Source organism: Benincasa hispida, chromosome 3, assembly GCF_009727055.1.
Source record: "Benincasa hispida cultivar B227 chromosome 3, ASM972705v1, whole genome shotgun sequence".
NCBI lineage: Eukaryota > Viridiplantae > Streptophyta > Magnoliopsida > Cucurbitales > Cucurbitaceae > Benincasa > Benincasa hispida.
Window position 1 is genome coordinate 62,300,336 of NC_052351.1, and position 17,449 is coordinate 62,317,784.

At 32.7% G+C, this 17,449-nt stretch overlaps 1 protein-coding gene across 2 annotated transcripts in view; it reads right to left on the reverse strand.

Annotated features, from left to right (window-relative positions):
- The window catches only part of LOC120072970 (ABC transporter A family member 1), an 87,793-nt gene extending 82,739 nt beyond the window's left edge, over positions 1-5,054 (reverse strand). Inside the window, exons 1-3 of one of the 2 annotated variants that reach the window (XM_039025515.1) lie at positions 4,784-5,054; positions 4,406-4,485; positions 3,715-3,883 (exon numbers count right to left, since the gene is read on the reverse strand). In XM_039025515.1, the coding sequence (XP_038881443.1) occupies positions 3,715-3,883; positions 4,406-4,485; positions 4,784-4,870 (336 nt within the window). In that variant the 5' untranslated portion in view covers positions 4,871-5,054. The remainder of the gene's footprint in view (positions 1-3,714; positions 3,884-4,405; positions 4,486-4,783) is intronic. The other variant, XM_039025516.1, reaches the window with a different exon arrangement.
- Between the last annotated feature and the right edge of the window lie 12,395 nt (positions 5,055-17,449).

Here is a 17,449-nt window from a genome sequence, read left to right on the forward strand (position 1 = left end):
TCCATTTTTTGCGCTCTTTGTTTCAGTGTAAGCTTTTGATTATTCTCTAATATTAATACACTTTGTGGCAGAGATTGTTGCTCTGTATTGCTGGTTATTTCTGTGGTTGTTGTGTTGTTGGGTTTTACTGGGCACGAGGGTAGATACCTGACAAATTGGTATCAAAACCGTTAAAATCTTAGGACGAACAAGGCAAATGGCACAGAAGCAGATCGAGGAACAGGTAGAACATACCGAGAAGGAGATTGCAGGAATGAAGGACCTGATCGTGGGCCTTTGCAAGAATGTGGAAAAGCTATCGAAAGATGTTAGAGAGAGTAGTTCGACCAAGAAGAACAAAGAATCAAGCATGACGGGCGGATCTCGAATCAAGTTGAAAGGAAAAATGGAAGAAGTGGAATCAACTCAGAATCAAGGGATCGGAGGTGCGGACAAGAGTAAATACAAACGTCTGGAGATGCCGATTTTTAATGGAGAGAATTCGAAATCATGGGTTTACAGAGCTAATATTGGAATGTTGAAAACTAAGGGAACAAAAACGGGAGCGACCAGGCAAGTAACCATTCCCGTCAAGGGAAATGCCGTGAAGAAAGACCCTCCGGTGAAACGACTGTCCGATAGTGAGTATAGGGAATGATTGGAGAAGGGGCTATGCTTTCATTGTAATGAAAAGTACTAGGTCGGCCATCATTGCAAGGTTAGGGAGAATCAGGAGATAATGTTATTTATTACGAATGAGGACGACCTAGGGAACGAATCTGGGGGCGAAAAAGCCAAAGAAGGACCTAAATTGAATTCAGTTGAAGTAATTGAAAACGTGGAGGTCTCGTTACGATCGATGATGGGATTCTCAAAGCGGAGGACGATGAAACTGAAGGGGGTCATGGGAGAAAAAGAAGTGATCGTCTTAATCGATTGTGGGACAACTCATAACTTCACTCACCAAAAATTAGTCGATGAGATGAAGCTGGCCATAACACTCATAGGGAAGTATGGGGTAGTGATAGGAAATGATGACACAATACGAGGTAAGGAGGTCTGTAAATCAGTCATACTAAAACTTCAAGGATTGGTTATCACAGCTGATTTCCTTCCGATAGACCTGGGAAAGATGGATGTGGTGTAGGGAATGCAGTGGCTCTGTACCACGGGATTTATGGGGGTTCACTAGCCATCGTTGACAATGAGTTTTACTGAGGAAAACCGAATCGTGACCTTGAGAGAAGACCCTTCTCTGACCCATTCAGAAATATCGTCGAAGGCTTTAGCTACAGTTTGGGATAAAAAAGATCAAGGAATCTTGATTGAGTTCCAGAATGCAGAGATAACAGATAATCGAGAAGTGATTGAAGAAGACAGGGATCGTGAGGAAGAGACGCTGCCAGTGATGATTCAATCTTTACTTGAGGAAAGCAAAGATATATTCGGAAACAGATCTTCCACCAAAGAGGGAGATCGATCATCAGATCATCACACAGAAAGGACAGCTCCCAATTAACGTAAGACCTTATAAATACGGGCACCACCAGAAGGAGGAGATCAAGAAACTCGTAGATGAAATGCTAAACGCGAGAATTATAAGGCCAAGTCGCAGACCCTACTCGAGCTCGGTTTTATTAGTAAAGAAGAAAGTCAGATTCCAAAATCAATAGTGACAGATCGAGATAAGATTTTCCTTAGCCATTTTTGGAAGAACTATTTTCCATGATGGGGACGGTATTGAAGAGGAGCACAACATTTCATCCTCAAATGGATGGCCAGACTAAAAGAGTGAACCGATGTTTAAAGACTTATTTGAGGTGTTTTTGTAATGAGCAACCATCGAAATGGAGTAAGTGGATTCCTTGGGCTGAACTTTGGTACAACACCACCTTCCATTTTTCAATTAAATCCACTCCATATCAGGCAGTGTTTAGGGGAAAACCCCCACCATTAGTATCATACAGGGAGAAGAAAACTTCAAATGATTTGGTGCAGCAATAACGAATGGCAAGGGATACGGCTTTGAATGCCTTGAAAGAACACTTGATGGTGGCAAGGAACCGAATGAAGAAGCAAGCTGATTTGAATAGGAGAAAATTACAATTTGAAGTGGGAGATTAAGTGTTTTTGAAACTCCGACCCTGTCAGCAACACTCATTAGCAAGGAAAGGATGTGAAAAATTAGCCCCAAAATTCTATGGTCCTTACCGTGTGTTGGAGCAAATTGAATAGGTGGCATACAAGCTAGAATTACCACCAGAGGCAAATATGCACAATGTGTTCCATATATCTCAGTTAAAGAAGAAATTGGGTGAGCAGATCAAAGTGCAAAAATATCCTCCAGCATTAAGTGAAGAGTGGGAGCAGTAGGTAGTTCCTGAATTCATTCTGGGAATACGTTGGAACAGGGAATTGACTGCAAATGAATTGTTAGTGAAATGGAAAGGATTGTCGGAGAGTGAAGCAACAAGGAACAGTTTCCTCAACTCCACCTTAGGGAAAAGGTGAATTTCGAGGAGGGCGTATTGTTAAGCCTCCAATCATACACACCTATAAGAGGAAGGGTAGAAGAGGAATTACACCAAAGATTGTGGGAGGAGGAAATAACTGTGAGGAAAGAGGTGATACAAGGGGGGACCACTGGTCTATGAACAGCAAGGAGGGAGGTTGGGGGGAGGCATGGATCATTTTGGGAAAAGCTACAACAACTTTTGAAGGAGAGATTTCTAGCCCTCTCGAATTGGCTAGTTCAGGATTCTCTTACTCTTATTATTGTCCTTTTTTTTCCATTTTTTGTGCTCTTTGTTTCAGTGTAAGCTTTTGATTATTCTCTTATATTAATAGACTTTGTAGCAGAGATTGTTGCTCTGTATTGTTGGTTATTTCTATGGTTGTTGTGTTGGGTTTTAATGAGCACAGGGGTAGATACCTAACAAAATCAAAGCTTAAATTATCTTGTCGCAAATTGGAACCAACTATTCTACTCCCTTTCATAGGGCTCTTTTGTATATACATTTGACTATTTCATTCATGATTTATGAATGAAATTGTTTTTATCCCAAAAAAAAAAATGTCAGCTACTCAAACCAAGGTATCACACCAATCCATTTTACAACCTATATTTTCTAAGATAATGATTCCTTTCCGGAAAGAATTTGAGAAAGGGGGTTGACCTGTTATGGGCAATGATCTTTCTAATACATGGAGATTTTTACATTGATATGTTGAAATTTTCAATACAAAAATTACATTCCCCCATTATGAATGGACAAAATGCAACCTCAATTGGAATTAATTACAAAATAAATAAGGAAAGGAACGCTAAGAAAAACATTCAAAACTCCCAAATGGTGGGGGGTGATTAAGAAGACTGTAATGAAGAAAACATTGTAGCATGCCACAAGGGAATAGAGGTTGTTAGTCAACAAATAAACTTTTAGATCTGATTCAAACTACCAAGAAAACAAGATCAATTAGTTTGTTATCTTTCACTTGGAAAATGAAAGAGTGAATCGCGTAACTTTAATTGTGTTTCAGAAAGGGTCTATGATATATATGTTTCACGACAATATTTGGTGTATTCCTTTAACTATATATTGAGGACACAGCCATAAAAATATTTACTTGATGGTCAAACAAAAAACAAAAAACCACCAGGATGCAGCTTGAGTCCTACTCCAATTCATCTTTATATGAATTGAATTAGATTACAAGGTAGGCACAGACATGTACCTTTAAAAGAGGAAATTTTATTGACATCAAATGTAGCATGGTCTTTGTCTCGACTGTATCTGGTGCAAAAGCCAAATATTCTCCATGTTTCTTCAGTGACTCCAGAACTTCTTGGAAACTCGGGGATATACCTTTGCCAACTTCTACAAACATTCCTTTCTCTATATGCCTGACACCAAAAGGAATATATATATATACATATACATATACATACATATACAAATTAGAGCAATATTTGGATGCATCTTCTTTATTTATCCCACTCCATCACACACACGAAAAAAAGAATTAAAATATTTCAAAAGAAAAAGCAATTATAATTTGTGGCCAATTTGACGGGATGCACAAAGAAAGGTGCAACGATGCACTAAGTATTTTTCTAAAAATTATCACCTTAAGAGGATTACATTATAAGAGAGCATCCTCAAAACTACCAAAGCTATGCAGAAAGACCTTGACATCTACGATTATTTACACACTGAGGATAGCCGTTAAAATATTTTGAAAGAGAAGCATGAAATCCAGCAAAAAGAAATAAATAATAATTTTAAAAACTAAAAAAATAAAAATAAAAAACACGATCCATGAGCATATACTACGATACAAAACTCAAGCGAACAAAACAAATACAATAAATTAACGGACCACTCATAAGTCATAAGCCAAAGAGAAGCAGTTTTTTGGAACTCACGGTTGCGGAGGATGGACTGTGTTATCAACTTGCGTCCTTACAGCTATGAGTAACAACATCACCACAGTCGGAAGTAAAATCTGCCAGAAACAGAAACAACATATTAGTCATTCAATCGTCCATTCCAGAACGGAAACAGAAACAGAACGATCGATAACAGTACAGAAGACCAAGAGAACTTCCACCGCGTAGAGAAGAATGACAGTAAGTCACAGTTCTACTAATATCGCATATCCTTGTACACTCAATAACAACAACAAACAACAAATTCCCCAGGAATTTGACAATACAGCGCTTGATACATGAATGAGAACCACGGTAAACAAGAAAACCCTATAAAGCGACGGCGAAAGTAAAAAGATGAATAGAGAGGATAACCTCTGCGGAAGTGATGAACGGGTGGCGAATTTTGAGAAGCCAGTTCTTGCGGAGCATAACCTGGAGCTGCCTCCATGCAAGTCCCATCTCCGGTGGATCAAAGGGCGGCCCGAGGTTCTCAGAGAAGACGAAAAGGCAGAATCAGAGACATACGGAGGGAGAAAACAGAGAAAGAGAAGAGGAGAAGAAGAGAAGAAGAAAAATGAAGGCAGTTGGCGCTGGCAAGGAAGCCTCTTGGGGAGTCAACATGTTTACAATTTTTCTTTGAATTCTTTTTCTTTATTTCGGAAAATGTAATTTGCTCGAAATAGAATAGGAAAATGTCATTATTAAGTGGAATCTACACTAAATAGCCTTTTGTGACCATCAAGGGACAGAAATAGACCATGAATGACATTCATATAACTTTTTCGGAAAATATCAATTTAAAAAAGGCTTGAGAGTTAAAATCATTTGAATCTAAAATGATTAAAATCACTTCAATCGTTTTTAAAATTATTATGAAATATGTTTTAAATTATTCAAGATTGATTTTAATGATATGAAGATTGCATTTAAAATTATAAAATTAAATTTGAATGATTAAAAACATGTTTCGAAATGATTCTGAACATGAGAAAAGCGATTTTAACGTAAAACTACTCCTAAACATAAAACTATATATATATATCATTTAACTTTTAACTTTCATGTATGTATCAATTTATTTTTATTACATTTTGTTTGGATGAATATCGAGACTAATTTTCATGAGTGAATCAATTTGGACTCTCGGTTAAAAGTTTCTTTTAAAATTCTACGTGCATCAATTGTATTCGTCTTTGTTAATCCAACATTTAAAAAGTATGCACGTGTAAGAATTGATGCATTCACGGTTTTCAAAAATAATCCTAGGGTCTAATTTGATTCACTTCGACCATTTAGAACTTTAGTTGAAACAATTATAAGTCTCACATTATATCTTTTTACGAGATTTGAATGAGGGTGTAAATTAATACACTTATTTGAATTGCTAACCTTGTAGTCATTGTATATATTTAAACTAGTTGAATCGTACTAAAGTTGACAACTTCTCTATCTCTAGTGTTTGTAACAATACTAATCAATTACAGAGAAATTAAGGGGGCGTTTGAGGCCATGACTATCCTAAGACTATAATAACCACTTCTTGCTACAGTAAATACTATTTTATAGTCCCCAATTAGTTATAGTCAACACTATTTCAAAAATTTCATCTGCTACAATTTCTACTACTTTACATTCATCATTTTTTTATTTTTTACTACAGTACTTACTATTTCATTCTTAAACTAGAATAGTTTACACTTTAAACACATACTATTATAACTCAAACTAAAATAATCTACACTTCAAACACAGACTATCATAATCCAACTATAATAACCTAACACTAAATAATCAAATTTCTTGGCCCAAACATCCCCTAAATAATCTAAGGGTTAGTAATTCATGAATACTACTGTTGGACTAGTTGGTGATAACATCAAAAGCCTTCCATTTGAGTTATTTACAAGGATAAAAAGTCATTGCCACAAGAAAATATAATCCGAGTCAAAAAGGAAGAAGCAAAATTATAAGCAAGCACATTATACTTATCTTGCAAAAAGTAAAAAGTAAAAAGTAGAAGTGAAGAAATCAATATGTGAAGAAATGAGAAGAAAAATGAAAAATAAAAGAAAAAGAATCGAAATCATCAGTAAGAAAAAGTAAATATGTGAAGACATTCCAAATTGTTGGGCTCATTTGTCACTTCACTTTAGAGAAAACACATCTAAAAAAAATTGATAATATAGAACTTGAATATATTTGGATAAGGTTTGAATAGTTAAATTCTTGATTGTTAACAATTTGTTTTTGTTTTGGATTTTGGGTTTTCAATTTTAAAAAACAGTAAATAAAAAAAACCATGTTTGGTAATTGTTTTTTTTTTTTATCTATTTTTTTAAAAAAATTGAAACAAAACTTATGTTTGATAAATATGTGTGCGTTTCTTTAAAAGAAAAATCAAATTAAGTTATGATGATCACTAAAATTGATATTTTTTATAAAAATAAAATCGAATTATTTTATATTTTCCATCTAATATATATAGTTACATAATTATACCTTAGTTTTTTATTTTTTTAAAAAATCATTTTGATAAAAACAAATAACAAAAATAAATATATCAACAAAATAAAAGAAAGTAGTTTCGCAAAAGAAAAAAAAAAGGAGAATATGAAAATAATTCATGAAAACAATTAATACTAATTTTATTTATATTTTTTAACCATTTTAACTTTGAGTTTTAAAATGGATTCAAGATAACTTTCAAATATTCATGTTAAAATGAAAAATGAGGTTTAAAATGAGAAACTATTTGGAATATTATTCTTTATTCAAAATTATACAAAAAAGTGAAAAACCTCATTAAAATAGAAAATAAACAAAAGTAAAATATATGGTTGGATCTGAGATTCAAAGTCAAGACATCCGAATTGACAAACTTTATTACTCCGACCTCATTTGATAACCATTTTGTTTTTTAAATAAAGTTTATTTCATCCAAAATTTTTATAATAATTAACATCCTACAAACACCCGTTTGAAAACATTTAATTTTATTATCCAATTTATTTTATAAAAAAAATGGTCTTGAGGTGAAAAAAATATTAATTTTCTTACAAAATATTTATTTAAAAACATTGTTAATGAAATTGAATAAAATAGTTATTTAAATAGTTCATAGATAGAGGTGTTCCCTCATAGTTAACTTAAATACCTCAACATAGAAAGAACTATCGCTTATAATCAATTTTATTTAAAAATCCTTGTCAAACTTTGTTTTACTCTATAAATACAATTTAGAAAACGAACATTTAACTAACATCTAGATGTCACAAATTAATTTGAAAATTGTGTCACTAAATCTTGCTTTAACTTTTAAAAGTAAAGTAGAGTTGCATTTTGTAAATAAGCATCCGTTGATTTATTATCATGTTATGTTTATCTAAAAAATTTGAGACATTTGACGACCTCAACTTTATCATAGAATCAACATGATATTTATAGAAAAATGTCTCATGTGGATTAAATCACATTTTAGAAATAAAATATGAATTAAATCCTTATGAGTAGTGTAAGCCCTTTAAAAAAAACTAAAATTCATTTTGTAAAGCAAGGTGAAAGCAATTTAAAATTTTATTTAGAAAATTAAAATTTGAATGAAATTGAAATTTATTTGAAAACTTTCAATTAAAACAAGTTAAGTATCATTTATGAAAAATTCAAATTTAAATTCAAATTGAGATTATTTTTCAAAACATCCAAATTGAAAGGTTCAAAATTCATTTAAATCAAATTAAAGGGTGGAACACTATATTGATATTGAAATCCATTTTTTAGAACTCCAACTTGAAATCAAACTAAAATGAAAGTTGGAAATATTGCTTTTTAAAAAAAAAAAAAAAAAAAAACTAACTAAAGAGAAATCAATTTAATACGAAAAATTGAAATTGGAATTTATTTCCAAATTTCAATTGGATCTTTACGTGAAAAATCTAATTAAAAACAAAATTGAGATTCTTTTTTTATCCCAATAAAGTCAAATCAAAATGTCATTTGTAATTAAATTTTTTTAATCAAATCCAAGTCAAGTTTTATTTAGAAATTTTGAATTAAAAACCAAATTAAAATTTATTTGCAAAATTCACTACTTTCTCAATGTCGGGACAAGTAGATAAATTGCTCCCTTAAGTGCTGATTCCAGGGCTTGAACAATGTGGCGCCACACCCTCTTCTGGCCTGCGAGGGGTTGATCATAGTTGGACTATGATTTATTGTTCATTAGAATGATCAATGATACTTAAGGAGTTAGATGTAACTATAGGGGTAAAATAGTAATTTTGGCACAACTGTACTTACGAGCAATTTGTGAAGGGTCATTGTACTATTGACTGGTTATATCCAATAGACACAGAAATATATCTATAGTGTGAAGAATGCAGCTGACGGTCTTTAGTGGAGTACCTATCGGTTAACGGATGGTGAATAATTTAATTAAAGAGTTTAATTAATTATCCATGTACTATTAAAGCTTCAATCTACAGGTCCATGTGGTCCCCTTGGTAGCTCAACGGGATTAAATGAGAATCAATTTTTGGATTAAATTTAAATTGTTCAAATTTATTGAAGGAATTAATTATATATTATATAATTAAGTTAAATTAATTATATATGATATAACTGTTATAATGTATTTGATACATTATAATATAAAGTTTATTTGATTGGATTCATATTATTAAATTTAATATAAATGTAATTTATATTAAATGTCATGAGTGAGAAAATAATCTACATGTTATATTGTACATGATACAATATTAAAACTATAGATTATATGTTGTATTTGATATAACATATTGGGGTTGTAGGGCGCTGAGATGATATAGAATGTCTAAAGTTCTAATGTTTAGGAGTTCTGATGTCTGGAGAGTTTTGATATCTGTATTTTGGGTGTAGAGTTGTGTTGTATGAGTTCATATGTCTGTGTTTGGGTGTGTAGAATTGTTTTGTCTGAGTTCATATGTCTGTGCTTGGGTGTGCAGAGTTTATATATCAGTGTTATCTAGTTCAGTATTTTGTACTCTAAAATAATTTACCTATATAAACACTATTTTTTTTAATCTTATAATTTAATTATTGTATCCATCCTATTTGGAATAAGATATTGATTGCATTTTTTTTATTCATTCCAATCTCAAGATATGGCATACAATTCAATTTTGTATTATTCATTCCAAACTTCTCGTTAAAGAAAGCCAAATGATTTTACAAAATAGTATTAATTTAGACCGAATATGAAATTCATTAAATTCATTTCACTGATAAAAAAATCTAGACCGGATATGAAATTCATTAAATTCATTCCCCTCAAAAGATTTTACATAATTTGATGGCCTTATATATGACCATTTTACAATTTCTTAAAAAAAATTATCATCATATCTAAGGGCCACATGCTACGGTTCATTTGTACATGTCACAAAAAATCAACAAATATATGATACCTATGCAATAAGGGACTAGGAAAAGTTACAAAAAAATAATAACAAAGCAACTTGCAAACACTGAGAACGTAATTAGTTAGTCTTGCCCAACAAATGCATGTAATACCTTCTCCTTAATGGTGGTGGAATGACTAGAAAATTGTATGTTCGTTGAATATCATTCACCAACAGATCTATAAGGGTTAACTGATCATCCTCCTCTAAATCCTCAACTTGGTAGATCTGTTTGATAACCTCCTGACACCTCTTAAGCTCCAATTCATATTTCTCTGTCATTGGACAAGTTTCTCCATTTTACTTTCCTGTACGTCAATTGTTGTGCGTACAATGTCAATCATTTCAGATTGGAAGGGAGTCCTCTTGCGTTTCGTTCCTCTTGTATCGTTAATTGATCTAGTACGCCTTCTATCTCATCCCATCTCATCTCAATGGGCCAAATAGTCCCATAGTTTAATATATATATTATATGATAAAGTAGTTATAATATTAATATATATTAAATTATTTATTTAATTAAATATATTAATTAATATTTAATTATTTTAAATTAATTAAGNAAATTAATTAAGGGAGGGAGTTTTAACTCCCTCCCCCTTTTTTCTCTCCTAATCGTGGAAGTGGGAAAGGGAATGGGTCAATTCCTCTTCTTTCTGCAAGAACATATAGAGGCATAGTGCTCTCTGTAGAATTTCCCTGTGATCTCTTTTCCTCTCACAAAAATTTTTCTTCCCTCACTAAATCCAAAAAGCCATAGCCCACTCCTCCTGGGTTCTCATCTCAGAGAATATCAAGGTTTCCTTACGGTGGTGCTCAATTGACCATTCACAATTCGTGATTGTTTGTGGAAAATGATATGTGAAGATTTGAGTTCTTCAAAGGTAAGGGGTTCTGAAACCCATTTAATTTTGTTTAAAGCATGTTTTCTGTTCAAAATTAAATATACGATCTTCTATTCTCTATAAAGTTTTTCAATTCTGAAAAATTGGGATTTGGGAGATCCGCTTCAGCTTAAGGATCCCTTCATAATAAGACCCTAATTCACATTTTGGTGAGTATACCTAATGTCTTAGCCAAAAGTTTTGAGTGCATGGTCATTGCACTTCAAATCATGCAATCAATGTAAGAATTGTTTGAGTGAGTATCCTCTAAATTCAAGCTGGATGGGGTTGATACCGACGAAACCAGTAATGTCAGCTCCCTAAATAAACTCCAATCCATATTGAATGTTAAGGGACTTATAGAGGAGGCAAATGTTGCCAACTTTGGTGAAGTTTATCAAAGAGGTTCGTCCTATGAGATAACTTGAAATTTATAATAAGGGGTTTCAACCTGATCTCGTTGCACTCCACAAAAGGAAGAATTTCAATGACAGTAAATTCGATTTACTTGTCTTGGAGACATGCTTATTAGAGAATGGTGATTCTACTTGGATAATTGATTCAGAGGCTACTAATCACGTATGTTCTTTCTATCAGGGATTTTATTCCTAGAGACAACTGGAAGCTGGAGAGATACCTCTTCGTGTCAGTACTGGTGAAGTCATTTTAGCTGTTGCCATAGGCAGGCTTAAATTATTTTTGGACAAGAAACGATATATGTCATTAGATGACGTGTATATTGTTCCTAATATTAAAAGGAACTTAATCTCTATTTCTTGTTTGATTGAGCAAAAGTATTCTTTCGTTTTCTCTGAAAATAAAGTGTTTATTTTTAAGAATGGAATAGAGATAGACTTTGGTTCAATAAAAAGTAACTTATATGTACTAAGACAGTTAGTTATAAAGGTTGTCTTAAGTACTAAAATGTTCAAAACGATGACAACTACTAAGAGACCAAGAGTTTCTCCTAAAGAAAATCCCCACCTTTGGTATCTAATATTAGTTCATATTAAACTCAATAGGATTGAAAGATTGGTTAAAAGTGAACTTCTAAATGGTTTAGAACAAATATCTTTACTAGTGTGTAAGTCATGTCTTGAAGGCAAGATGACAAAACGATCTTTTACTGGAAAAGGTTATACAACCAAAAAGACCTTGGAGCTTATACATTTAGATTTCTTTGGTCCGATGAATGTAAAAGCAGGGGGGGATATGAATATTTCATCTCTTTCATAGATGATTATTCAAGATACGGGTATCTTTACCTAATGCAACACAAGTTTGAAGCACCTGAAAAGTTCAAGGAGTATAAGATTGAGATTGAAAACTTGTTAGGTAAAAAGATAAAAACACTATGATATGATCACGGTGGAAAGCATATGGACTTAAGATTCCATAACTATTTGATAGAACATGGAAGTACATCCTAACTCTTCGCCCTTTGTATACGACAGCATAATGGTGTATCAAAAAGGAGAAATATAACCCTTTAGAACATGGTTCGGTCTATGATGAGCTACACTCAACTTCCTAACTCGTTTTAAGGATATGCATTAGAGACTACTATTTATATTCTGAACAACGTTTCCTCAAAGAGTGTTTCTGAAATACATTTTGAGTTATGGAGAGGTCGTAAAAGGTAGTTTACACCACTTTAGAATTTAGGGATGTCCAGCTCAAATGTTCATGAAAAATCCTGAAAAGTTGGAACACCGTTCAAAAGTATGCCTATTTGTAGGCTATCCCAAAGAAACGAGAGGTGGGTACTTCTATGATTCAAATGAAAATAAAGTGTTTGTGTCGACAAATGCTACTTTTTTTGGAAGAAGACCACATGAGGGACCACAAACGATGAAGCAAAATAGTTTTAAGTGAAATTTCTAATGATGCTATTGAGACTTCAATAAGGGTTGTTGAAGAGGCTAGTTTATCAACAAGGGTTGTTGATGTCGGTTCATCTAGTCAAACGCATCCATCTCAAGAGTTGAGATTACCCCGATGTAGTGGGAAGGTTATGAGTCCTTCTGTTCGCTACATGGGATTAATAGAAGCCCAAAACATCATATCTAATGATAGGGTTGAGGATCCATTGCCTTATAAGCAAGCAATAGAAGATATTGACAAATATGAATGGATTAAAGCCATGGATCAAGAAATGGAATCTATGACTTTAATTATGTGGGGAGTGGTAGATCAACCTGATTGGATAAAACCTATAGGTTGTAAGTGGATCTACAAGAGAAAAAGGGGTGGAGATGGAAAGGTATACCTTTAAAACTAGACTAGTGGCAAAGCGTACCAACGTTCTTGAACTTATTGGACAATATGCTAACTACCTCAAACAACGTGGATCAAGGATTTAAAACATTACGTGTAAATTAAATTTAGGCTAAAAAGTCCTTACTCAGAATCAAGAACCGGTAATGACAACAATTAGATGTTATTATACATTGTAAAAGTTAGTTAGAACTTTATTCTATTATTTATTCTCACGGATGCTACGATGTAATTATGGTTCACAATTTCCACCTTGAAAATTGTTGTAAAAATCTCTGACTCCCAAATCAAACATATGTTCATCCTTGTTCAGGTAAATTGAAATCTATTAACTCCAATTTTTATAAGTGTAAAGTAATAAAAAGTTTCATACATAAAAAACACAAGGTCTTTTACTCAACATTTGTGGTATGGATTCAAACAAAAAACCTTGTAGTTACTAAGAAACTTGTATGTTAACTGAGTCATGCTTAGTTTCGCCAATATGTTTTAATTCAGACAATAGGAAGTCGACAAAATTTATAAAAGTGGACGAAATTAAAAAATGTCAATAATGTTATTGACCATCCAATATATATAATCTTAAGTATTTATGTGTTAAATTCATGTGGCTGTTAATTACCTACCAAAGTCTCTCACATATATTAGTACACATAAACAATTTAAATGAAACAACTTCTATTTTTCATCAACCCAAAAAGCTAAGAGTAAATTCTCAAGGATTATTTTTGCTACAATTCTAAATGATTGGAGAGCATAGCTAGGCACCTTCCTCACGAATCATCATAGAAGTTTCATCCATTTATTTAGACCAATTTTGTAAGCCAACAAGACTTAAAATACGAGTTTAAGTTGAAAACTTCTCCAACATCTAAAGATCAATGTTCTAGGCATGAGGATGAGTAAAATTTAATAGGATATAATTTGATTCATAAATAAAATATAATATAATATTGACATGGAAACGTTTGTTTTAAGGCCATACCATTTAAAAGTGTGCAAGACATAATGGACAAAGATTATGGAAAATGTTTCATATTATTTTAGAAGTTTGTGAGAAACATTACACAAAATTAGGAATGCCACAAAATCAATTTTTGGTACCACAATCATACAAACAATAACAAGCATATATGGTTTGTGCAGGGTTAGTTGGAATGCATTGATGTAAAATACTATGATGCTTCTCCCAACATTTCTTTCCGCAGTCATCAAGAGTGCATCCACTATTATACAATATATCTTGACATCTTTGGGCAGCTGAGACTCCTTCAGGCACCAAGATCAATACAACTATACAACAACAAAAAGAAAAATAAATAAACAAACAAGTTAGCAATATCTTGTCATAATGAAAGATTTCACTATGTATATTAAATAAAAAATGTCAAGATTTCAATGTTATGAAAAGGTTGAGATATTCGTCAGTATGCCTAACGAATATTTTATTTTGTTACTCATAATAATATAATATCTGTGAAACAAAAAAGAGAACCTGCAAAAATAAGAGCAATGAAGATGATAGTGGAAGAAGAAACTAGTTTCGTCATATTCTCAAAAAGCAATGTCGCAAAGATGCTTTTATTAATCTGGGTTGTAGAAATTTTACGATTGAGAAGGTTTAAATACTAAAAATTACATTAAATTCCATCCATAAATTTATTTCATTTTTATAAATATAGTAAAGTTCAATAAATTCAACGACTCCATGCATGAATCTATTTGCATTTATGTAAAAAAAGTAAAGTTTTTTAATTTTTTTTTTTTATGTACTGTTTGTGAATTAAATTTGGATTTACGTTAAACTTTTGTTAAATATTTGTTGCATATTTTTACTATTCTATAATATAGGATAGTTATTGAAAATTAATTTTGTTTCTATTTGTATTTTGTATAAAATAATTTTAAAATTGTAACCCTACTATTTCATGATGTTTCGAAGACAATTTTCCATCTACAAAGCCATATATCCTATCTTCTTCCATGTCTATTTTCTTTTTAAATCCATTTTTTGTAATGTCATTTAATGTCATTAAGTAGTTGAAATTTTTTCAACCTAAAATAATTGAATAGAGACACATTGATGTAAGTCACAGGACAATCATAAATGTATAATTTCACATAGTTAGCTTCTTTTTTTAAAGAAGTAACATAGAAAAAAAACTACCGCATATTTTATACTTTATAAAAAATTTTAAATGTGCAATTTTGTATCTTTATTTCATGTTAGTTTCAGTATTCCAATGCAGTTAATCTTTTATTTTGTAGAGACCAATCAATTCAGAGTTATTTAGAGTATTTTGGAAGGATGAATATCATGAAGGCACTAATTGGAGCTAAATTAAGCAATTGAGACATTAAAGATGAAGTCCAAACCAAAATACCCAATATAACAACCCAACTTTCCAAAATCTCTAACTAGGGTCATAATGATATTCATACAATTTTAAAAAGAAAATTGGTAAATCATTTTAATATAAAATAAAAATATATTTTTTAAAAAAATAAACACTACTAATATAATCTGGAATGCTAAAAAAAATTCCGGATCACTTAAAATGTAATGAGAAAAAAGCATATAAATTTAAAACTTCTAACTTGAAGGTTTAAAATAAAACCATCCAAAACAATCTTGAAAACATGAAACTATGTGGAAGGAATTGTTCCAATTAACATAACTTTCATTGAGTTTCTAGTACACTCTTTATCTCATGTTAAAAACAATATAAGAAAACACAGGATAAGGTTATGCAATCACATGCAAATGAATGTCCATACCTAGACAATCCTAAACTTGTGTACTAAAGTTCAACATGTATGACCATTTGAGTGAACAAGTAAACCCATCCTACCATAGGTGATGTATTCATACAACTTGTGAAGGAAATCGGAACGATGATTTGCGTGAGCAGCGAAAGCAAGACTATTCCAAATTACAATCATGAATTAACAAATCAATTACAGTCGGCTTCAATACAAACAGTTATGCAAATATACAGAGAAATTACAGCATGAACATCAAATGTACAGACGGCAAAACTGTACTAACAAAGGTAGAAGCATCTTCACGCTCCGATGCGCACTCTGATCGATCATAGCAACCACGAGCGCCTGATCTACACGACCGAACCACCGCATGAACTCTTCGCACTCGTCCTCAACGATCTCCTCTGCAACAACGAACGACCTCTGTAGCACCACGAATGGCCTCCGAAAATCCTCGATGGTTTTGAGTTGAGTCTGACACCACCAACAAGGCGACCTTGGTATTCCCGATGTGAGAATCCAGAGGGTGGGCTTTTGTTCAGACTTGGTGTGAGGCAGACGAACGAAGGAAAGACAGATCGTGTACACGACTGGGCAAGTGGAAGAAGTCGGAGACCTATCGTATAGGTCGATGCCCAATCGTTTAGATAAAACTATGCGATCGTCTAGCAAAAGCTATGCGATCGTTTAGCTCGGTCGATTCTACACGATCATTTACCTTGGACCAGCGATCGTCTAGCAAAGCTATGCGATTATTTAGTAAACATTGCACGATCGTTTAGCTAGCACCTGCATGATCGTTTACCTAGCCCAACCGTCGTTTAGTAAATCTATATTTACTTGACGACTTCCATGAGTTTCTTTTCGCCAGAGAGAAAACTCAAATTCTTTTCAAACTTTTGTAAAAAAACCTCTTTTTCAAAATAGGAAACCAATTTCCTTTTAAAACCTCACGGTTACCATGATCAATAACCACCCACTACATTTGGTTATTTAAAAGAAAAAATATTAATTATCTAATAATCAATATTATTATAAATCTAAATGATAACCAACTTATCATACTATATTTATAACCTATAGTTTTAATATTTCATCTCATGAAATATATAAATGGTGACGGGAAATTAGATGTCAATTTCTCAACAGCTAAAATCTATTGGACGTGATATGCGATGCATATTCTTAAGGTATGCGTTGATAGTCATGGTGGTCATGCGTTGGAATTACTATGCGTTAATAAATGTATGCGATGACCATGCATCCTATCACAAGTTTTCTTGCGTTCACACCAAGTATAACGCAAACGCAAGTTTCTCGAGTGATCCGAGGCGAACACAGGGACTTGTAGCTAGATGAATGCGGTAATGCGCATGCAGCGGTTAAATAAAAGAATGATGGAGGGATTTCTAAGCTAATACTATTCTTACTCCTAGCTAACAGACAATGCAATGAGAATATGAAAGAGAGGTAGATACAGGACAACTCATGACATGAAATAAATGAATGGGAAAATAGATGAAATGTGGAGGTGATTTCATTGCAACCCTTAAGAGTGACTGCAAGGGCAACCTTAGTCAACGCAAGCCATGCGATCATGCTACACACACTAAAAGCCTAAATCTTGGACGTATGCGATGGGTATGCATAAGAGTCGAGATGACCGCATACAA